The sequence below is a fragment of the Myxocyprinus asiaticus genome, chromosome 45, assembly GCF_019703515.2.
Source record: "Myxocyprinus asiaticus isolate MX2 ecotype Aquarium Trade chromosome 45, UBuf_Myxa_2, whole genome shotgun sequence".
Taxonomy (NCBI): Eukaryota; Metazoa; Chordata; class Actinopteri; order Cypriniformes; family Catostomidae; genus Myxocyprinus; species Myxocyprinus asiaticus.
This window is the reverse complement of record NC_059388.1, coordinates 26463333-26486765: the sequence shown is the minus strand read 5'-3', so window position 1 is coordinate 26486765 and position 23433 is coordinate 26463333. Positions and strand designations below refer to the sequence as shown.

At 37.0% G+C, this 23433-nt stretch overlaps 1 protein-coding gene across 2 annotated transcripts in view; it reads right to left on the bottom strand.

Moving 5' to 3' along the window:
• The window catches only part of LOC127435058 (dedicator of cytokinesis protein 4-like), a 149984-nt gene that overhangs the window by 58586 nt on the left and 67965 nt on the right, over positions 1 to 23433 (bottom strand). The window contains exons 9-22 of one of the 2 annotated variants that reach the window (XM_051688204.1): positions 20100 to 20181; positions 19949 to 20009; positions 19727 to 19859; positions 18893 to 18981; positions 15723 to 15848; positions 12921 to 13045; positions 12458 to 12620; positions 7814 to 7920; positions 3866 to 4019; positions 3582 to 3679; positions 3377 to 3460; positions 3166 to 3266; positions 797 to 878; positions 318 to 488 (exon numbers count right to left, since the gene is read on the bottom strand). In XM_051688204.1, coding sequence (XP_051544164.1) covers positions 318 to 488; positions 797 to 878; positions 3166 to 3266; positions 3377 to 3460; positions 3582 to 3679; positions 3866 to 4019; positions 7814 to 7920; positions 12458 to 12620; positions 12921 to 13045; positions 15723 to 15848; positions 18893 to 18981; positions 19727 to 19859; positions 19949 to 20009; positions 20100 to 20181 — 1576 coding nt within the window. The remainder of the gene's footprint in view (positions 1 to 317; positions 489 to 796; positions 879 to 3165; positions 3267 to 3376; positions 3461 to 3581; positions 3680 to 3865; positions 4020 to 7813; positions 7921 to 12457; positions 12621 to 12920; positions 13046 to 15722; positions 15849 to 18892; positions 18982 to 19726; positions 19860 to 19948; positions 20010 to 20099; positions 20182 to 23433) is intronic. The other variant, XM_051688205.1, reaches the window with a different exon arrangement.

The window sequence follows — 23433 nt, the reverse complement described above, 5'->3', positions numbered from 1 at the left end:
TATATATATATATATATATATATATATATATATATATATATATATATATATATACACACTGTGTATATATATTATATATAAAGGCCTATATTTTCTGTTTTATTAGTAGTAGTTTTGTATTATTATTATTATATTTTTTTATTATTATTAATGTATATTTTATTTTATTAATTATATTTATTTAAATTTGATGTAGAGAAAATAATTTGGAAAAAGAGTAGAAATGGATTGGAAAATGTTACTCAGTGTATTATGAACAAATGTGCTAATCACAACATCATGGCAACTATGCAATTTAAAGAGTATCTCTCTCTTACCTGTGTTTGCGTGATGGGGCGCAAGCTCTTGCTCTCCTGTGAGAGGAAGAAGCTTATGGACGTGAACAGCTCGTGCATACAGCATTGAAACTCCTCTTCATTCTGTCCCCCCGTGGCTAGTGCAAACAGCCGCCGTGATTGGATAATATATTTAAAAATGTACTCTGTCGCCTAGGAAACCAACAGAACATAACTTTTAAGCACAGAAAGCAACACAAAAGCTGCCAAATTAAGTATGCATAGGCTGTGTGAAATAATGTGATATGGAAGTCAAAATGGCCCAGAGCACACTATTTCTGAAAAATTTAATATTCAGTACATTATGAATATAAATTGTATTTGTGGTTATACAGAAACAGGAGACGATAAGGAAAGACTCTAAACATAATAATGAGAAGCAGAATGTGTAAAGATGATGGAATAACACAAGAAAAGATGCTTAGTGTGAATCAGAATGTGCTTATATTTAAATCTGTCACCTTTAGCACCTGTTGGATGTGTTCTTGATGGTCAGCTTCAATAATGCAGTCCACATACCACTTTAGCACCTTGATCAGATCCCTGCCAAAGACACAAGCACATAAAAAACCTGTATCAAACATGTTTAAACCATTATTATCCCAGAGATTTATTGTTTGGAATGATGGAATTGAGAGTATTTATTTATTCTTACACCTTGTCCTAACCAGATGCGATAAGACTCCAGCGCCAAGCAATTTGTCTGTCCACACTGAACATGATAATGTTGTGCAAAGCAGCACAATCACAGCCAATCAGAATATATTTGATGTTTAATGTAAAGTTATGTGAAGCATGATTTTGGACAGGTGCAATGGCATAAAAAAATTACAGTGATCAACAGGACATCTTTTCACTCATCACGACTGGTTAGGACAAAAACTATGTTTAATTGCCTGCCGTTTTATAACATTGCATCTGGTTAGGATGCAGTGTTAATCGAAACCAAACTATATCTGTGTTAATTTCATGAAAGCGGTCAAAAAATGTATGCATCATTCTTATATTACTCTATTCATTTTGGGTTGAAATATAATCCAGATATTTCTTTTTTGAGATTCACTCAAACTGAACTGCATTTAGAGCTAACATGATTGACAAATGTTGCAAGCAGAATTCGAACCACAGCTTAATGTGTTTGATTATGATCGCTAACCATTAAGCCATGGCACCATGAAGTATCAATCTTTTTTATGCAATTCAAAGCTCTGGCATTCAAATATAGCACTTTCACATGAGATTTAAATGAAGCACGCTTTTGTAAATGACAATAAAACAGGACTCATTAAATCACAGTCTATTGCAATGCCCCATATACAGAAAGATATATAGAATTGCAATATGCTTTCGAGTATCACAATAACATTATATGGTGGAATCCTTGGCGATTTCCACCCCTAGTTTCCTGCTGCAGTGCAAGTGTGCTTAAAGGAATAGTTCACCCAAAAATGAAAATTCTCTCATCATTTACTCACCCTCAAGCCATCTCAGATGTGTATGACTTTCTTTCTTCTGCTGAACACAAAGTTTTTTAGAAGAATATCTCTGATCTGTGGGTCCATACAATGCAAATTAATGGTAGCCAGAACTTTGAAGATCCAAAAAGGACATAAAGGCAGCATAAAAGTAATCCATACAACTCCAGTGGTTAAATTCATGTCTTCAGAAACTATATGACAGGTGTGGGTGAGAAACAGATCAATATTTAAGTGCTTTTTTTTACTTTAAATCTAAACTTTCACTTTCAAATTCTGAAAGTAAAAGTGAAAGTGGAGATTTATAGTAAAAAAGAAAAGAAAAAGGATTGAAATATTGATCTGTTTCTCACCCAAAGTGATTGCATCCTGCCTTTATTTGATTTTTGGAGCATTGAAAGGACCAACAGAGTTAAGATTTTTCTAAAAACCTTCATTTGTGTTCAGAAGAAGAAAGAAAGTCATACGCATCTGGGATGGCATGAGGGTGATTCAATTGCTCTAAACAGTGGAGAAGAGTACTAAAAGAGTACTGAAGAACTCGAGTGAATAAATTACGAGAAGAGCGTTCCCATAGAAAGGCTAAAAATCACAACAAAAGGAAAACTGAAAAATACAGCAGAGGAGACTTGAACTGGAAGCCTGACACAATAAAATGTGCACCAGTGAGCACTAAAAACTTCACAGTTACCTGAAATAGACGTGTTGTTTAACAAACCAATTTAACAGGTAATCAATTGAACAAGAAGTACGTGTCCTTGTATTCTGTACAGTTTTGAAGTTAATTTGTTGCATAATATGTGCAATTGAAAACTGTAGGTGGTAATGTGGGCTGCACTCTGACCCAAATAAATGAACAGAGAAAATGAAGTGTTACTGGAGAGAGAGTGAAATATGAGTGTTGTACTAAGTGAAGGCATTTGAAGTGAGGGTCAGGCTTCAATACAGCATGAAACAAGAACCGTGTTCTTGTATATTTATATGAGCCGCTATGTTTTTGGAGTGAGATCTACAGGTAAGCTTTGAGTTCATGTCTGTATTTATGGGAGGAAGTGTGTAAAAGTGTACACTGATGGCTCAATAAGAGTCTGCCACTCTTAATAAGCCACACTTTCCTAATGTTGGAATCCTTCCAAAAGAGATGCAGAGCTGTTGGTGCTACACAGACATAAACTGCACAAGGTTTGGAGAAATTTTCCATACTTTTATCTTTTACTCTTACCACACTTTACTCTTTCTTGTTTAGCTGTTTAGGAATGACAATATCTATCCTACTTCTTCTTTATTACTTCATTGTGTTCGCCAAGTTTTTGATGAAACTAAATTTGCGTTTCGTGTAGCAAAAACCAACTTACCTGTATGACAGGGCTCCTGCAAAGTGGCTTTCAATGTAGGTGTCCATGACTGGTTTGAAATGCTGAAACTTGCTGTCCTGGAGCAAGTTTATAATGTGTACCTGAATAACACATTTTGTACATAATCAGCAAGAAGTAAAATGATAATTTCACTGATATCACAGATTTTAAAAATATGTACTGTTAATTAGAAACAAAGTGTTGTGCCTACCAGACAATCAAACACCTTGAGTGCATATCTCTGTGAGCTCTCATTTAAAATACCAAAAAGTGTGTCCAGTGTATCCTGTAAAAACTGATAAAGATGCTTAGATTTCAATAAGTCAGTTAAGTAAGATTTGTAAAACTGTGCCCATTAGGGCAAAGATTACTATGAGTGACATGTTCATTAACCAAGTCTCTGGAGTGCAGCTGACCTTCACTATTTCTGATCCATCAATCTCTTTGAGTTTAGACAGACTGTCACTGATTCTCTCCGGGTGAGCTCTCCACTTCAGTAAGTCCAGCATATCACCTGCAGAAAACCAATAAACAATTTTAACTTTTAATTTTAAAGTATCCACTAGTGTAATTTACAATACAATATTTGCATTACAATATTTTACACAGCTGTCTGGACTCTGGAATACTTGATTCTGATTGTGACATTCTGATTTCTATCCTATATTGTCCTATTTGATCTTAAAGACACACATATTACCATTCTGAGTGAGCTTGGTAGAACATAGGAAAGATGTGATCCAGAGAGACTCTTTACTGCCTTTCAGTGTTTGGTTGTTGCCGGGCAGATTTGATTTTGAGAAGGGCAGTTTGAGGTAGCGAGCACAGTCTTGCAGGTTAGCATTCTCTTCACACTGGAAAACAGGGAGTAAAAAAATAAAAAATAAAAAGAATATTTTTTTTGGAAACAATCAAAAAATAATCAAATTTTTTTTTTGGTCATCCTTTTTATCCGTTCACTTGCCAGAAACATTAAAAAGGCCTTGGACTGCAACACATCAGGTACTTTTCATGAATAGGGTACAAAATGTCCCATTATTTTTATTTTATTTTATTAAAGTTCCAATGAGTGAGAACTATTAAATGTGTTAGACAAACTTTTATGAATAAATAAAAGCACATTTTTTAATTGTTATTTAAAAAAAAACTACGTTTTAAGTTTATCAGTGACTACAATCCAACATTTGGGCTCAAACTAGTTAACAACTATTGAGTGATTAGGTTAGCTTCATTTAGACCATTTAATTTTATTAACTGTATTAATTTAATTACAAAAAACAGTTTATTAAACTATATATACATGTCCCAAATTTTGGTAATAGGGTTGCAAACATTTGTAAACTCATTTCAAATAAATGTTAAATAAAACACCTCCTTATAATATATTCCTGAGTCAAACAAACACAATTTTCTAAAGGTTATCCTTTATAACCTACAGATCATTTGCTAAAAAAACAAACAAAAAACAAAAACATTTTGTAGCCTTTTCATGGAGACTGTCAGTTTTTAATCAAAGTCACAGTTGCTCAGCACAACTTGAAAACTCAATTTAATGTTTAACACCCTTTCAACAAATCCTGAAACATCCTACAGATCTTCATATCTCTCCCTGGCATGTTATCTTAATTAGTATCACACAGTTCCTCCACATTTGCTCAGAAGTTCTGTTGCCTCCACAGAAAGGCAAACAGCTGACTTTATTCCTTTTTTTATCATTTATCTTATTCAAATTGTCACAAATGAGAGGTCAGCGAAAAATTCCTGATGCATGCAAAAGCACACTGTCCATATGTTGTACTTGACTAATGCCAGTGTGCAGTATTACAGCTCATGGTGATCTCTAAAGTGAGGCTGTGCACTACACTGAGAATTTTGTGTAAATGACAGAGCTAAAGCAAACTGCCCTATTTTTCAGCGTGTGTAAATAGGCCATGAGATGCTCTTTTTCTTCTTATGCCCTCTCACCCCTTTCGGGGTATGGACCGCCAACAATAGATCGCCAGAAGTTTCTGTCCTGGGCCATTCTTTCCAGTTGACTCCAGTTGTATCCCTTCTTGGTGATGTCTGCCTCAAGGTCACGTTGCCAGGTGTTTCTTGGATGGCCTTTCTTCCGCTTTCCTTGGGAGTTCCATCGCAAAGCCCGCCTAGTGATGTTGTTTGGTGGTTTGCTCAGGGTGTGCCCTATCCAATTCCATCTTCTTCTTAATTTCTTTCTCTGCAGGAAGTTGGCTGGTTCTATCCCAGAGACTGGTATTGCTGATAGTGTCTGGCCAGCAGATCTGTAGAATCCTTCTAAGGTAGCTGTTGATAAATATCTGGATTCTTTTGATGGTGTTTTTTCTCGATCTCCAGATTTCGGCCCCATAAAGCAGTACTGACTTTACATTAGAGTTGAACAGCTGAATCTTTGTTTTCAAAGACAGCTCTTTTGAGCTCCAAATGTTTTTGAGCTGTATGAAACCATTCTTGCTTTGCCGATCCTTGCCTTGACGTCTGCGTCTGTACCTCCCAGCTGGTCTGTAATGCTTCCCAAGTAGGTGAAGGACTGCACTTCTTCGAGTGGACTTCCATTCAGGATGACTGGTTCGGTACTGCTAATGTTGGTCTTCAGGATCTTGGTCTTGTCTTTGTGGATGTTGAGTCCTACCTGCGATGATATGGCTGCCACAACATTTGTTTTCTCCTGCATCTGCTGGTGGCTGTGGGAGAGTAGTGCAAGATCATTGGCAAAGTCCAGGTCATCGAGCTGATTCCACAAAGTCCACTGGATTCCATTCTTGCATTCACAGGTGGATATCTTCATGATCCAGTCAATGGCGAGAAGAAAGAGGAAAGGTGACAGCAAGCATCCTTGTTTGACTCCGGTCTTCACCTGGAAGCTGTTGGTGAGCTGCCCTCCATGGATGACTCTGCATGTCATTCCCTCATATAAGTTCTTGATCAAGCTGACCAACTTGGCTGGAATGCCATAGTGTTTAAGGAGGCTCCAGTGGGTCTGTCGATCAACACTGTCAAAAGCCTTCTCATAATCGATGAAGTTGATATACAATGGTGAGTTCCACTCCAAGGACTGTTCGATGATAATGCGGAGTGTTGCAATTTGGTCTGTGCAAGATCTGTTCTGCCAGAAACCTGCTTGCTCATCTCGAAGTTGTGGGTCTACGATGTCTTTCATTCTCTCTAAGAGGATCCGGTTGAAGACCTTGCCTGGCACTGACAGGAGTGTGATGCCTCTGTAGTTGTTGCAGTTGCTGAGGTCACCTTTCTTAGGGAGCTTGATAAGGTAGCCCTCCTTCCAGTCCTTAGGTGTCACTTCTTCCTCCCAGATCTTCACAAAAAGGGGTTACTGCATCTCCACTGATGCATCTAGGTCTGCTTTCAGGGCCTCTGCTGGGATGTCATCAGATCCAGCTGCCTTTCCATTCTTCAGCGGGATGATGGCTTTTCTGATCTCTTCTCTGGTGGGTTTGTCACAGTTGATTGAGAGATCAACGTTGGCTGGATCGATTTCTGGAGGATTTGGCGGTGCTGGTCTGTTAAGGAGTTCCTCAAAATACTCGGCCCATCTGTTCATCTGTTGTTCTATTCCTGTGATGGTCTTTCCTTCTTTATCCTTGACAGTTCTTTCAGGGTTGCTGTACTTTCCAGACAATTTCCTGGTCGTGTCATACAGTTGTTTCATATTACCGTTGTATGCTGCCAGTTCTGCTTCAGCTGCCAGTCCCTCTACATATTTCTTCTTGTCCTTCCTGATGTTCTTCTTAACAGCTTTGTGAGCTTTTGCATATTCTTCTTGGGCCTTGGCTTTTGCCACTCTAATCCTGCTGTTGTTAACTGCTGCTTTTTTTTCTGCTTTCTCTTCTCTATCTTGCTCAATGTCTATTGCTCAATGTCATTATGTCTGTATATGGGTTAAGCCTTATAGTTGCTAGAAATACAGTAACTTATTTATACTTAAGAGGGATTGCATAAGATGTGTATATATACAGTAGATTTAAAGGGGACATACAGTATGGAAAACCAGATTTTTATTGCTCTTCTGAAATAAGAGTTAAATGTACTACGCAGACATACTTGTAGAGTTTTTTTTTTTTTTTTTTTTTGTGGATTTTATCATGTAGCAGCAGGGCTTCGTTAATGAATTAATGTTTGTAACAACTACTAATGGAGTTTAAGGGTTGACATCACTACATCACAGGGTAAAGAGCACAAACAGCAGCTGCTTTTTGCGTGTGTGTGTGTGTGTGTGTGTGTGTGTGTGTGTGTGTGTGTGTGTGTGTGTGTGTGTGTGTGTGTGACCTCTTTCAAACCTATTGAATCCACAAACACTTCCACAGTCTGCAATTACGAGAGCTGGGCATAAAACATGGTGTTAAATTGGGTGTGCCTGAAGGATGTGTTCTTGGACATGGTTATTTAACTATTAAACTTTTTAAAAAGGAGGCATTTTTTAATGTATAAAGGAACAGAATGAAAAAACAAAGCATGCAAAATCATATTCACATCACCTAGGACAATTTGTCATTTGAAATAGTGGGACTTTTAAATTGCATTTTTGTAGATGTTGAACACACACACACACACACACACACACACACACACATATATATATATATATAAAACACACAATAAATGTTGACAGTCGTACCTTATGAACAATGAGCTCATGGGTGCCATCGGACAAAGTCCGCCCATCATCCTGTATTAGAGGAACGAATGAGAATCCAAAGAGCTTCTTTTCCCCCTTGTCTTTTGCTGGAGAACAACAACAACAAAAAAAAACTGAATATTACACACAACACAAATTAAAAATTCCCCCCAAACCAAAATCATAAAATACTAAACAGTACTAACCCTGCAACTAAACATTAAAGTTCACATTGGATTGTTAAGCCTAGTTTTTTTTAATGGCTGAAGTCAATATCTAGAGAACAGTGTGGCCGATAGGGCGATATAATGCAGATAAATGAGTACTTGGCCTAGTGATTGACCAATATGGTTCTCTTAGTGGCCGATAGGCCGCTATCATGCAGATTTATGAGTGCTAGGCTTAGTGATCAACTGATATGTTTTTTTTTGTAATAGTCGTTGCCCATATCTAAAGATCAGGGTGGCTGATAGGCAGATATCATGCAGCTTTATGAGTGCTAGGCCTAGTGATCAACTGATGTTTTTTTAATGGCTGAAGTCGATATCTAGAGAACAGTGTGGCTGATAGGGCGATACAATGCAGATATATGAGTACTAGGCCTAGTGATTGGCCGATATGGTTTTTATGGCAGATGTTGATATTTAGGAATCAGGGTGGCCAATAGGCCGATATCATGTAGATATATGAGTGCTATGCCTAATGATCGACTGATATGGGTTTTTTAATGGCTGATGTCGATTTCTAGAGATAAGGGTGGCTAATAGGCCGATATTATGCAGATATACAAGTGCTAGTCCTAGTGATTGACTGATATGTTTGTTTGTTTTAATGGCCGATGGCGATATTTAGAAATCAGGGTGGCCAAAAGGCCGATATAATGCCAATATATGAATGTTAGGCCTAGTGATCGACCAATATGTTTTTTTTTTTTAAAGGCAGATACCGATATCTAGCGATGAAGGTGGCCAATAGCCCTATATAATGCAGAAATAAGAGTGCTAGGCCTAGTAATCAAACTGTTTTTCTGTAATAGTCGTTGCCCATATCTAAAGATCAGGGTGGCTGATAGGCAGATATCATACAGATATATGAGTGCTAGGCCTAGTAATTGACCGATATGTTTTTTGTTTTTTTTATAGCCGATGTTGATATTTAGATATCAGGGTGGCCAATAGACCAATATCATGCAGACATATGAGTGCTAGGCCTAGTGATTGACCGATATAGGTTTTTTAATAGCGGATGTCGATATCTACAGATAAGGGTGGCTCATAGGTCGATGTTATACAGATATATGAGTGCTACGCCTAGTGATCGCCCAAAATATTTTTTTGTTTTTTTATGGCCGATACCGATATCTAGCGATGAAGGTGGCCAATAGGCCTATATAATGCAGATATAAGAGTGCTAGGCCTAGTAATCAAACTGTTTTTCTGTAATGGCCGTTGCCCATATCTAAAGATCAGGGTGGCTGATAGGCCAATATAATGCAGATAAATGAGTGCTAGGCCTAGTGATCAACCAATATAGGTTTTTTAATGGCCGATGCGATATCTAGTGATCAAGGTGGCCAACAGGCCTGTATAATGCAGATATAAGAGTGCCAGGCCTAGTGATCGACCAATATGTTTTTTTAATGACTGATGCCGATATCTAGAGATCAGGGAGGCTGATAAACCAGTATAATGCAGATATACAAACATATATAGTGATTTTACATTTACATTTATGCATTTGGCAGACACTTTTATCCAAAGCGACTTACAGTGCCCTTATTACAGGGACAATCCCCCTAGAGCAACCTGGAGTTAAGTGCCTTGCACAATTGTGGTGGCTGTGGGGAACGAACCAACAACCTTTTGCTTACCAGTTCAGTGCTTTAGTCCACTACGCCACCACCACTCCATGATCGACCCATAGGTTTTTTAATGACCGATGCCAATATCAAGACATCAGGAAGGCTAATAGGCAGATTTAATACTGATACACATAATATCACACAATTGAATATGATAGTAAATAAAATAGCTAAATTAACTTCTATTTAGCATTACATTTACTCAAGTCAAGTCAACTTTTATTTATAGAGCACAGTTAAAAAAAGAAGTTCACCCAAAGTGCTTTATAGATCAAACAAACAAACTGACAGAGTGATATAAAAACAGATTGATTTAAATTAAATATAAAACATAATAAAATAAATAAAAACATTTAAATACAACATCATGTATTTATCCATTTTAAACTATTCAAAAGCTACAGAATAAAAAAATGTTTTTAAAGAAGATTTAAAAATGGCTAATGATGAAGCTGACCTCACATGGAAAGGGAGACTATTCCACAGATTAGGACCTATCACAGAAAAGGCACGATCACCCTTAGATCTATAGCGGCAACGAGGAACCCTCAATAGAAGTTGATCAGAAGACCTGAGCGCTCTGGTGGGGGAGTAAGGTTGTTGAAGTTCACTGATATACTGGGGTGCGAGACCAGGTAGTGCCTTATAGACAAAAATCTGAATTTTTTTAAATGTCACAAGAAGCAAGTGTAGAGATGCTAAAACCGGCGAAATGTAATCCCTCTTTCTTGACCCTGTTAAAAGCCTAGCTGCTTCGTTTTGAACTAGCTGTAGGCAGGATAATGCAGTTTGGGGCAGACAAATGTACAATGAGTTACAATAGTCTAACCTTGATGTAATAAGTGAGTGGATCACAATTTCCAAGTCTTTATGGGAAAGAACATTTTTTATTTTAGCGATAGATCTCAGGTGGAAAAAGCTACCCTTGACAACAGCACTGATCTGTTTATTGAAAAGTAACGAGGAGTCTAACATCACTCCAAGCCTCCTAACATGATCTTGTACATTCGATGTCAGAGGACCTAACTGGGCAACCAGGCCAGGTAAGGAGGACATGAAGGAACCTAAAAATCAGAACTTCAGTTTTACTTTCATTTAATTTTAAGAAATTGTTTGCCAGCCAATGTTTAATATCTTTGAAGCAATTTAGGGCATTCTCAGATGAACAATTCTTGTCTACACTCGCTGGGAAATAAAATTGGGAATCGTCAGCAAAACTGTGATAAAATATGAGGTACTTCTGAAAAATAGAGCTCAGAGAAGCATATACAGAGAAAATAACAAGGGTCCTAAAATCGACCCTTGAGGGACACCACACTGCAATTGAGCCAACGTAGAAGTAAAATTACCTAAATTTACAGAGAACGTCCTTTCTTTTAGATAGGATGGAAACCACTGATAGGCCATACCCTAGATGCCAACCATATATTCTAGAAGATTGAGAAGAATATTATGTCAAATGTGGCACTGAGATCTAATAAAACTGAGACGACAGGTGAACCTGAATTCATGGAGAGTAAAATACCATTAGTGACCTTCAACAATGCAGAATTAGTGCTGTGCAAGGGTCTGAAACCAGACTGAAATGTATCTAAAATGTTAAATGTATTTAGATAGAGTAGAGCTGCGAATAAACAACTCTCTCCAAAATCTTGGAAATAAAAAGGTAATTTGGAGATTGCTCTGTAATTGTTGTGTATTGCCAGATCCAAAAAAGTTTGTAGAATTGCTTGTTTAAAACTACTTGGAACAACTCCACTTGATAATGAGCTGTTAATTATATCTGTCACACTGGAACTGATAGTCGTGAAAACTTCTTTAAGAAGGTGCAGAGAAAGACTATCCAGCTTGTAACTGGAACACTTCATCTTGGAGATTACATCTGCTAACTGTACTGACGAAACTGGTTCAATGTGAGTCAGGGAGCTGTGACAGAATCAATTGTTTCGAATAATACTTTTGGTCGATTTGAGTTATCAGAGATTAAGTAGAGAAAAACTTAGCTTTCACTTCCTTTATAGCTCTCTGATAGTTAGTTAAACACTCCTTTAAAATGTCATAAGAGACCTGAAGCTTGTCTCTTTTCCACTTGCCCTCAGCTTTTCTGCACTCTTGTCCGAGATCTCAACAGTTACAAAACTAATCGGCCAAATGGAATAATTTATCGGATGAATTTAAAAATACCACATATCTGCCGATTTATCGGTCACTGCAATACACTATATCAGTGGACCACTAGCTAGGCCACTATATGCTTTCTGTTCCTGCTGGAAAAAAAATATGTCATTTGTAATGACTATTCAAGAATTTACTCATCTGTCACATTAATGTAATGTCTCAAATTTCATTAATTTCAGAGGCTTTTCACAGTAAATATTAGCTGCTTTTGCGCCATCGGGGCGACTAATGGTTCTAGTAGCATTTCCACTTGAGCCGGTTTGGTACGGTACTATTACGAACTGTTCCTGACAAGGATTTCTCAGCACCGTAAACTAAACATACTCAGGACAGAGAACTGTGCTGAAGAAATGGCCTTAGTGACATGGCGCCTCACGATTGGTCACTTGTTCAGTCAGTCCATTCTAATCCTGATTTAGCAGCACCAAAATTGAAAGCTATTAATTGTGATATATTTGATGAATTAATCAGCATATCATTAATTACTTTGATTACAATTTTGAATCCATAGACAGCCCTAATTAATACAAATTAAACATGTTAGAAATATTATCTAATGATACAGGAAGGAACAATATTTTCCCAAGAAGTCCTGTTGGGCTTACTGGAACAGTGGCGGAACTCAAAACGGATGTGTGAGCCGTGGAACATGTCGACAGGGATGGGCAGCTTGATTAGTTCCGCCCACCGCGGACTGTTGTTGTGGTACAGCACAAAGGTGTGATACTCGTCTCCGCCTGGCTCGCCTGACCCCACAGCCACAAAACCCTGCAGAGATATAAAGAGTAAAATGACATGAGCACAAACCACAAACCTCTCAAAGCTACACCTCTATGGCTTGTTTGTCGGGCACAAGTATAGTTTAGAATCTAAATAAGTTTAGATTATGTTGACTGATACTGACAGATTAAGAGAGTGATTTTGCTAATGGAATAGTAACCGTAGCTCTGAAATCTCATTTGCACTTGTGCATATTCAAACATGGTGCCTCAAGATGGGTTCTTTACTTTATGTCAATAAAGTCAAACATTAAAACATTGCAATACGCAACACTGCCCAAGAAATAACCTTGAGAATCTGTCCATCAGCATCCAGTGCATAGACTGTGACCTCCACGTTTCTTGCCACACTCTTCCCTCCTTTCTCAAACTCCCCCTTCTCCAGCGTGATGTACAGATCATTCCTCATTTCACCTTTAAAAGAACAAAAGCATGCCTAATTTCAGTGACTCAAGTTCTTGCTTTACACACCTGCAACCTTTATGTTTGCAACCCAGATCCCACATGTTTAAGGTATCATTTAGTATGTCCAAAGGAGGACAATTATGCATTGAAGTGTAATACTTAGGGTTAGAGGTTTGTTTAAAGTAGCAATAGCAAAAGTGTTGCTTACCACTAACTAATCTTCAAGCATAGAAAGCATGGCTTCAGACTCACAGTAAAGCACAAACACACACTCATGTGAAAAGTTAAGCACTCCTGAATGCCCTCACCAGATGCATCCTGTGACACAGTTAAGACTGGTGACAAAGGGAGCCAAGCACACACACATTTTCTCAATATACAGGATGTGCATCTCCTTGCTCACACCTTGTCAGTTGTTATCAACTGTCCACATATTAACACACATATTGGCATTCAGAAACTCACACATCAACAGCTATGCACATGCATTTTCACTTTAACACATTAATGTGCATATCAAGGTCAAATGTAGCAAGCAAATGGTTCTGCGCTACCACGTTTTCACAATGTGCCAGATCTCACCTGCTCACAGCTTGGGATGTGTCACCATGGTTGACTAGTTTTAGATGTTTTTTTTTTTATTTATTTTTTTATTTACAGCATGGTTGCGCTGCATCTAACTGTTGAACATAAGAACACGTCTTATGTAAACAACCCCTAAGCAATGTAGGTGACACCAAAACCAGCATAATTACTAAGGATGTGCATGGATAGTTGTTATTCGGTTAACCATTAAACACACCTGTATCTGAATAGCAAAATCACAATTCGGTTATTCTACAAGTGCAATAGAGGTCTTCAACCAGATCTGAGCCTGTCAAATAACAGGATGAGTTTATAATATTCTATATATAAGAATATTCCTTCTGCTCTGACAATGTTCCTCACAGCCAGGTCAATCAAGGTGTGGATGGAGGACCACTGGATCAAGACCCTGTCATGACCAGCCCAATCTCCAGACCTGAACCCCATTGAAAACCTCAGGAATGCGATCAAGAGGAAGATGGATGGTCAAAAGCCATCAAACAAAGCCGAGCTGCTTGAATTTTTGCACCAGGAGTGGCATAAAGTCACCCAACAGCAATGTGAAAGACTGGTGGAGAGCATACCAAGACGCATGAAAGCTGTAACTGAAAATCAGGGTAATTCCACCAAATATTAATGTCTGAACTCTTCCTAAGTTAAAACATTAGTATTGTGTTGTTTAAAAATGAATATGGACTTGTTTTCTTTGCATTGTTCGAGGTCTCAAAAGACTGCATCTTTTTTGTTATTTTGACCAGTTCTCATTTTCTGCAAATAAATGCTCTAAATGACAATATATTATTTGGAATTTGGGAGAAATGTTGTCAGTACTTTATAGAATAAAACAAAAATGTTCATTTTACTCAAACACATACCTATAAATAGTACATCCAGAGAAACTGATAATTTTGCAGTGGTCTCTTAATTTTTTCCAGAGCTGTATATATAATTTGTTTTCCTTTGAAAGCATTGTTACGTGCAACAAAAGGAGACAAAAAACTTCCGCTACCTCAACCACGGAGAGGAGGAAGTGTGCGTTCCTGTTTGAGTGTGGCTGTGTGTTTAATGGGTTTGTGTTTAATGTGTGTGTATGCGTGTGTGTTCCCATGTAAAGTCCTTTTCAAACAGAAGACTTTAAGCCAGTAGTCATGCCAACTAATGACCATATGACCGTTGCTGTGGTAACAATTAAATATATGAAGTGAAGTCACAGTAAGTTGCTTGGAGATGAGACACAGATTTGGTGAATGAGAATGAATTGTATGATATGTACACACACACACACACACACACCGAAAAAGATCAGCCCAGAGCAACAGACTATTAATAAATCAGACATCCTTAAGGCACAGATATTGTGAATGAAGTCGCATTCATACAGCAGAGGCAATAGTTAGGCTTCTCATGCAACCATACATCTGAGTCAATAATTGAAAGAGGAAAAGAGAATAATCTCAGTTAAGATGCCCTTGGATGGTTCGAGGCCATCTGATGGATATTCCACACAAAAATAGCAAGCTCTTTGCACCTGTTTTTAGAAGTCCATTTCTTCCTACAAAGAACTAGATGATATCCTGAAGCAGAATTGCATAATCATCTTTGTTTTTGGAGATATGACCATGAAATAACTGATTGTTATTGCTTCTTAAAAATGGGAAAGTCTCACCACGAAGTGTACACACATTTTCAAAATTTAATCAGTGCTTTTTGTAAAACCATTTGTAAAGACTGCTGCATCGATATTTGAATGAGTAACCAGAACTTCCTAATATTACAGTATCATCGATTTCAGATTCCCCCACCCTTAAATGTCATGTATAATAACAAAAAACTGTGCATGGTCATTTTAAACATTGGTTTAAAGGCTATTTCCTGCTAAGTGGGTGGTTCACGGCCAGAATAAGCTGTAAAGAGGACCAGTCTGTATGCTGATAGTCAAAAGTCTGACTCTGCGACACAATCTATGCAAAAAACATACAAGCCAAAACAAACAGGTGCAAAGAATCCTTAGATAGCATCTGCCATTCAAAGCCTCAGAAATGTTCTAGAACATGCTGGAAATGAAACAGAATGACTGTGAACAAAATAGCTTTTTATTCACCTGGCATGATAACATCAGAGAAGCCCAGTTTTTTGGTGATGGAGACTCCTCTGGTGAAGAGCACCATGTATTCTCTCCGCAACTGTTCGATGTCACCGTGTAACAACTGGAGAGCCACTGCCAGGCCTAGACAGAAAAACAATACAAACACACACATTAGATTCATAGCAAAACTACGCCATACAGAATACAGTTAGCTAATTGCAGATGATTATTCACATGTTTTATTAATCACTTCTAAATGCCAGGGCTTTTCCCCACTGGACTGACAGAGTAAACTTTTCACCAGTACACAATGAATAAGTATTCACTAGATGGAGAATATTCAACAATGATAAATATTCATTGGAAATGAATCACATTATAATAATAAGTGAACCAAATGAAAAAGAGCCCCGTTCTTTTTGCATTTCCACTGTTTCTGGCCTCAAAAGTGGACTTGAATGTCTTTTTGGTCCACTTGTTTTTATACATTTTCTATTCACACTGTTGTGTTTTGAAACCCAGACCACTAGAATATTAGTTTAATTTAAAATATTTTAAATTACCCAAGAACTAAACTCGGACCATCTCGGGTCTAAGTTCATCGAGATGGTCTGAGTTTAGTTTACTTTTAAGGATTCTGAATTTTCACATACTGTGTAAGCCAAAATTCAAGCCAAAACCGCTCTCTAAAACAAACCTATCATAAAAACAACATGACTGAGTAGTTGTGATGGTAAATATGAATTAAAAGTGCCTGGTGGAGATTTGGAAGCATTTGCAGAACAGCAGTTTGCATTTTAATAAACCTCATTTTTTATATTTCACACTCAGTTCTGCTTCTTTGATGATTCTACTGTGACAATATGAAACCGTAATAAAGCACCAGTTCACAGGTAATCATGAGGAAGTAAACAAATAGAAACACACATCCTTGCACACAAGTGAACACACAAACACTCGAAAGAAGAACTGCTTTAAGATTTCTAACCACACAGGAAACTTCGTGCTGGCCGGCACTAGACACATAATTGACATTAGAGTATATGAATGTGATATTCCAGGTTCAATACAAGTTAAGCTCAATCGACAGCATTTGTGGCATAATGTTAATTACCACAAAAAATTATTTCGACTCGTCCATCATTTTCTTTAAAAAAAGCACAAATTGAGGTTACAGTGAGGCACTTACAATGAAAGTGAATGGGGCCAATTTTTGGAGGGTTTAAAGTCAGAAATGTGAAGCTTATAATTTTATAAAAGCACTTAAATTAATTCTTCTGTTAAAACATATGCATTATTTGAGCTGTAAAGTTGTTTAAATAGTCATTTTTAGGGGTTTTAGGGTTTGTTGACAATGCCATCATAGCAACAAACTTGTAAAAAACAGAAAAGTTTAGTAAGCGATTTTATCACACTAAAATAATATTAACACACATATTACTTATATCTTGTGGCTATACTTTTGAAACAGTTAGTTTTTAAATGTTTACGGACTGGCTCCCATTCACTTCCATTGTAAGTTCCTCACTGGAACCCAGTGACAAGTAAAAAAACAAAACAAAAAAAAACTAAAAAACATTTGTGGTAATCAATATTATGCCACAAATGCTGTCAATTGAGCTTAAATTGCATTGAACCTGGAATATTCCTTTAAGGACCAAACTATATATATTTATGTATTTATGGACAATGCTTCAACCAAACTGAAACAACATTTTATATCAATAGCTAAAAAAAAAAAAAAAAAAAAAAAAAAAAAAGGCCAAACATGTCTTAAAATTCTTTACATAAAATTAAAGAAAAAATGTCTGGACAACCCCATTAAAAAGTAAATAAATAATCAGATTTTTTGTCCTGTTCTTTATTTCTATTTTTCAGTTTATTTTTCATATACCACTTGATTTTTACTGAATTCTTTTGGTTCCAAATGACAACAAAAATTCCATTAGCATTCCTTTAGGAATTTTTAACAAGTATTACTTCATCTCCAACGAAACACTGCTTTGTAACTATACTTACAAAATAATTCAAATCCAGTTCATTATCATGATTACTCTTATGTTTGATAAGCTCCCATTAGCCCTGATAAAGTTTCTTTGTTTTGCTAAGCGGAACTGATGTTGAAGATTTATAAACAGCACAGCTGACGAGTTAGTACCATGGTTAAGATGTGATCTTCTCTCTATAGTCTCCTAAGCCAGCATTTAACAAGCCTTTATTGAACAATTTCATCTATTAGTTATATGAGAAGAAATCATATCTTCATTCTTTTGAATTAAATCTTTCATTAGGGATTTTGAAAGATGCAGCATTATTGTTCATTTTAAGGCATGCTTTGTGCATTTCTGGGGAACAAGGCAGATGAATAAATGAATTTTTGTCATCTTAATTTAAGTGTTCCATTTGCTTGCAATGAGATTATTCAACATCTAACAGGTGTGGTGGTATTGTGTACAATAACAATGTCTTTTCAGAAAATGTAGAAATCATAAAAGTCTTCAAATCTACATTCTGATACTGAGTTTTTTTATTAACTTTTTTTGCCTGCTGTTTCATGCAAAAAGGAATATATTAGCAAGAGCAGCTAAATGGGTAAGCCACCCTCAGGGTCTTCTCATGCGTTTTCCGATCTAAAATTATTAACTTCTAGTCGTCATGCAAATTAGGTTTATGGAAAAGCCGAACGTCTGCACTGCTGTCTGATATGTTGGTAAACAGTGTACACATGCGTTTTGCTGAAAATGGGAGCAAATCCGATATCTAATTTAAACGGGGCATATTCTACATTTGTGTGACGTTTTTTTTTTTTTTTCTTAAGTCAACTTATAATGTTAATAAAAGTTTCTAGCATCGTAATTTAGTTTTTCATGACCATTTTCCAGGTCCCCTTTCCATTTTCCTTTTAGAATTAAACGGGCAGTTTTTGCAACTGTACTTTTAAAGACTTCATTACATAAATGACCTCTGTTATGACTGGTTAACCTCTTTGCATATGAAACAAGAAACAACATCCCTACCAAGTTATTGAACACTAAAAACGTGTTGATATGTAAACATGGGCAGTCATTTGTTCATGTGCTCATTGTTATGATGTCATAATCATGGCGATTCTGATCGACCCATTTTTGCATCTTAGTTTCAATAAGTGAATGAATCTAAAGGTACAGTAGTGATGGCTGCCTTACCTGTGTTGGACCCTGAGAGGTTGTATCTGGAGTTTACTTTCTTAATGATGTTGTCATGAATTTGACTCCAGTCACTTTCTGTGTTGCAACTGCAAAACAACAGAACAACAGAGTAGAATCAGACAGCAGGATTCAATCACACAACGACACAAAGAAATGCAATCATATGAACAGCAAAAAGGGTTGGACGGGAGCTAGCTTATAATGTGTGTGTTTGTGGAGTTCAGTGGATCTGCCTGCCCTCCTGCGCAAAGCAGGCCACACTATTAATGTATCAATATCGATTTTATACAACTTGAGGGACACAGTGCATAGAAAGATTATCAACTGTCTAACTAAAACAGTTTATGAAAAACAGGGTTCCCACACCTTTTGACTAATGAATTCCCATGGATGCTCTTTTATAAAAAAATAATTTTATAGAGATTGTAGGTAAGCAGCTAGCAACAAAAAGTTGCTATAGTATTACCATTTTTTTGGAGGGGCTAATGACAATGATGGTTACCGGCCAACCCAAATCAATCTGACAAATTAGGGAGAAAGTCTTGAGGTGTATGCGGTTTGTGTGTGCATGTGTGTTGGTTAACTTCATTATAGTTTATTGATAAATTTGTCCCAGGAAGTCAGCGAAATTTGACAAAACCTTTTGGGGACGTCCTCAATTGGAAAGTCAATTTATAAATAAAGGATATTCTGTTTTTTTTTTAATAAAAGAGTTAGTCTATAGTGAGTATACTTGGTACTATATAAAAACAATGAAAGTCTCTCGTATGTCCTCATTTAGAGTGGCAAGTAAATGTGTGTGTGTTTGTGTGCGTGTTCAGGGTCACTTACGCGTAAACCTTCAGGAGGTGGTCATCTTTTGAGTCAGCAGTTAGGAGATCAGCAATACTGACCACAGCACAGCCATACGGACGTCTGTATTGAACATTACATGTGTTTTTCTTCTCTCCTGCACCCATTCTCCCTACACACACACACCAAAAATCAGAATTCATCGAATGCCAGCAAGGTTTTCAGTTTCAGTAATTATTCTGTGACGATGTTTCCCTTTACCGATTCTAATGATGTGTACGACAATATACACGTCTTTTCTCAGGTCGCCGCTCCCCAGATCCTGAATAAAAGATAAACAAAACTTAATCAATAATGACAGGGCTGTACCACTGTGTGATTACACCAGGAGTTATTTAATCAGAACACTCACCACAAAAAGTGTGCATTGTCTTTCCGTCTTCTCAGTACACTTGGGCAGACCATTTTTATTGAGTTTAACAAAGAACCGTTCACTGGCAAACAAAGAGAGGGAGGAGAGAGAGAGAGAGAGAGAGAGAGACTTATAGAAATCATTGAAAACCAATCTCAAGTATTACATTTTTTTTTTAGACAGTAAAGCAAAAATACTGCATGCAGTGTTTTTGAAACAGTGGGCATAATACTGTTAAATTCACTTTGCCTGATAAACTATTTAGTGCAAAACCTCATACATAAAAAAAAGGAATTTCAGACTTTCAATATGTTGAACTATCAATAAAATTAAAATTTTAAAAGTTGGACATACTATTAAAATTAATTTCAAGTCACATCACCATGGGATTGTGTGGCTTAAGAGTTAAGACCACTGACTACCAAAAAAAGACCACAAAGTACCAAAACATACCATGGTACTACCATTTATTTTTTTTTTGGACATATACAATGGTAATACCATAGTTTTTTGAGCATTTACTATAGTAATGCCATATGTTTAGGGTATATACCAAGGAAATACCATTGGGTTTGTTTTGGCATATAGGCCTACTTCTGTAATAATCCTTTTTTTTTACATGTACCACAGTAAACCCATAGGTTTTTCTGTTTCGTTTGTTTGTTTTGTTTTTTGTGGTAATACCATAGTTTTCCGGGTATGTTTTTGAGTATGTACCGTGGTAATACCATGGGATTTTTTTGGGCATACATTATGTTAATACAATGGTATCCTTTAAAGTTCCTTGGAATACCATGTAAACTCCATGGTACATGAATACAGCTATCATTCAGTACCATGCTACATATCAAAGTGCCATGGCATTACCATTAATTACCGTAACTGTACCATAGTACCATCACAGTATTTGTAAGGGCCCCAGAAGGTTCAAGTCTTGAGTTGCCACCATTGTGCCCTTGAACAAAACACTTTATTCCAAGTAACTCCAGGGTTACCATCTTTGAAGAAAAATGTAGAGCAAGTCCATTTGGATAAAACAAAATACATCACTTGAAAAAAGTAAAACATATAGGAGACTGTAATAATAACAGACCGCTGAGAGATAAAATATTCACAGAGCAAAATCTCATACATAACAAAAAGGATTTTCGGAACTGATCAAAAAAATGAGTTGGACGTGCTATTAAAACTTAATATCAAGTCACATCTACATGAGGTAGTGTGGCTTAGTGGTTAAAAGACCACAGAGTACCAAAAAAATACCATGTTTTTTTTATGGACATGTACTATGGTAATATCATGTTGTTTAGGCATGTACCATGGTAATACCAAATATCTGGGGGGAGGCAACATGGTAATACCATGGGAGTTTTTGGGCATGTACTACAGTAATAATTTTTATGTACCATGGAAATTCAATGATTTTTAACATGTACTATGATAGTACCATAGTTTTTGGTGCCATTACTACCAATAGAACCATGTAGTACCATGGAATATTTTGGGTATATATTATGGTAATAACATGTTTGTTTGTTTTTGGGAGGAGATATACCATGGTAATACCATGTTTACTGTGCATGTACTATCATGATACCATATGTTTTTTTTTTAGAATGTACCATAGTAATAACATATAATTTTTTGGGCATGTAATACAGTTTATTTTTTTTTATTATTTTTTTACATGTCCCATGGTACTACTACGATTTTTGAACATATAACATGGTAATACCATGGTATTCTTTGAAGTTCCTTGGAGTACCATGTAAATTAAAGTCAAACAGTACCATTGTTTTACCTTTGATACCATAAGATAATACATTACATTATTGATATTTGATTGATATTGATAATGTATTGATACATTATAAGAGCTACAGCAGGTTCTAACTCCAGAGGTTTCAAGTCATGAGGTGCCACCAGCGTGCCCTTGAACAAAACACTTTTTCTCCAGTAACTCCAGTGTTACTGTCCTTGCTGAAAAATTGTTTAGCTGTGAATACAAGAGAATAAGGGACCACTGAAAGACAAAAAAAAGAGGAGACACAGGACAGACATGTGTCCATCTCCCACCAACCTCATAAGCCAGTTACTTGACATTCACAGCTCCATGATAAGAGAAATAGAGCAGCCCATAAATGTATCCAAACAACAACAATAGCTGGCTGGTCGAATACACACATAAGCCAAAAACTGGACAAGTATCATGGATCCAATGCGCACAGGGACAAAAACATTCATGCAATGACTTGTATTGAAACAGCCCTTCACACAAACACCAAGTAATTAACTGAGTATTGTTGCAATCATCAGAGACGGGGGCACAAAGCCTGGCCTTTGACATGCAGCTGCAGGGCTGTGATGGCTTTTTGAAAAGGCGTCTGTGGACACTGGGATATTCCTATCAGTGAATATCACCACCTCCAGTTCCATAACACACACACTTGGGAAGCTCTCTTTTACTCTCGCCAGGCAGATGAGAGGGAATTTGATATTTCCTCCCTTGATGCTGGGGATTGTAACACGGCAAGTTTGAATAGGACACCGATACGACTTACCCTCCCTCCGGACACGGCTGGATAAATCGACACGGACTGAAAAGTGATCCTTGCATGTCTGGATGGATGGATAAATTAACCATGACACAGAACGGTCCCGTGAGAACAGACGGAGAGCTGTTACCCAAAAGACTGTCAATCAGCACTTTGTACACATCTTGCGTGCAGATAGACACTCTCTTTCACCCACGCATCTTCACAAATGCACAGACAAGACACATGGGGCTTTGGTAACACTGCTCAAATTGAATTGAATGAAATTAAGTGTACAAAATCAAGCGGTTTCGGATACAGAATCACTCTACTTATGAGGTGAATATGGAAGTGAGGGTTAGTTTGATACTATGTCACAAGGATAGAAGGTCCATAAGATGACTTACTATGCACAAATAGTAGTGGCTGACCGATATATCAGCTGATATTTTGTATTTTAATACCCTTCAGGCTGTTGTTTAATTTTTACCAGGACATTTAGTGGTGGGAAAATCTCAAATTGATGCTACCACTTAAACTGATCTACAACAAAGTCATTTTGGTTAACCACTACTAAATAGTATATGTATATAAACAGTATACAATCAAGGCCGTATTAATACACAGGCTGCAGAGGGGCTCTGAACTCCCGGCCCTGTATACAATGTATAATATTATGGTTAGTACATCCCCTATTATAGCAAGTTAAAAAAATAATAATATACGCTAAAGGTGCCCAAATGGCGTAATATTTCCAGTGGATTTCCAGTGGATGGACAACAGTTTTCTTCAAAAGTCTG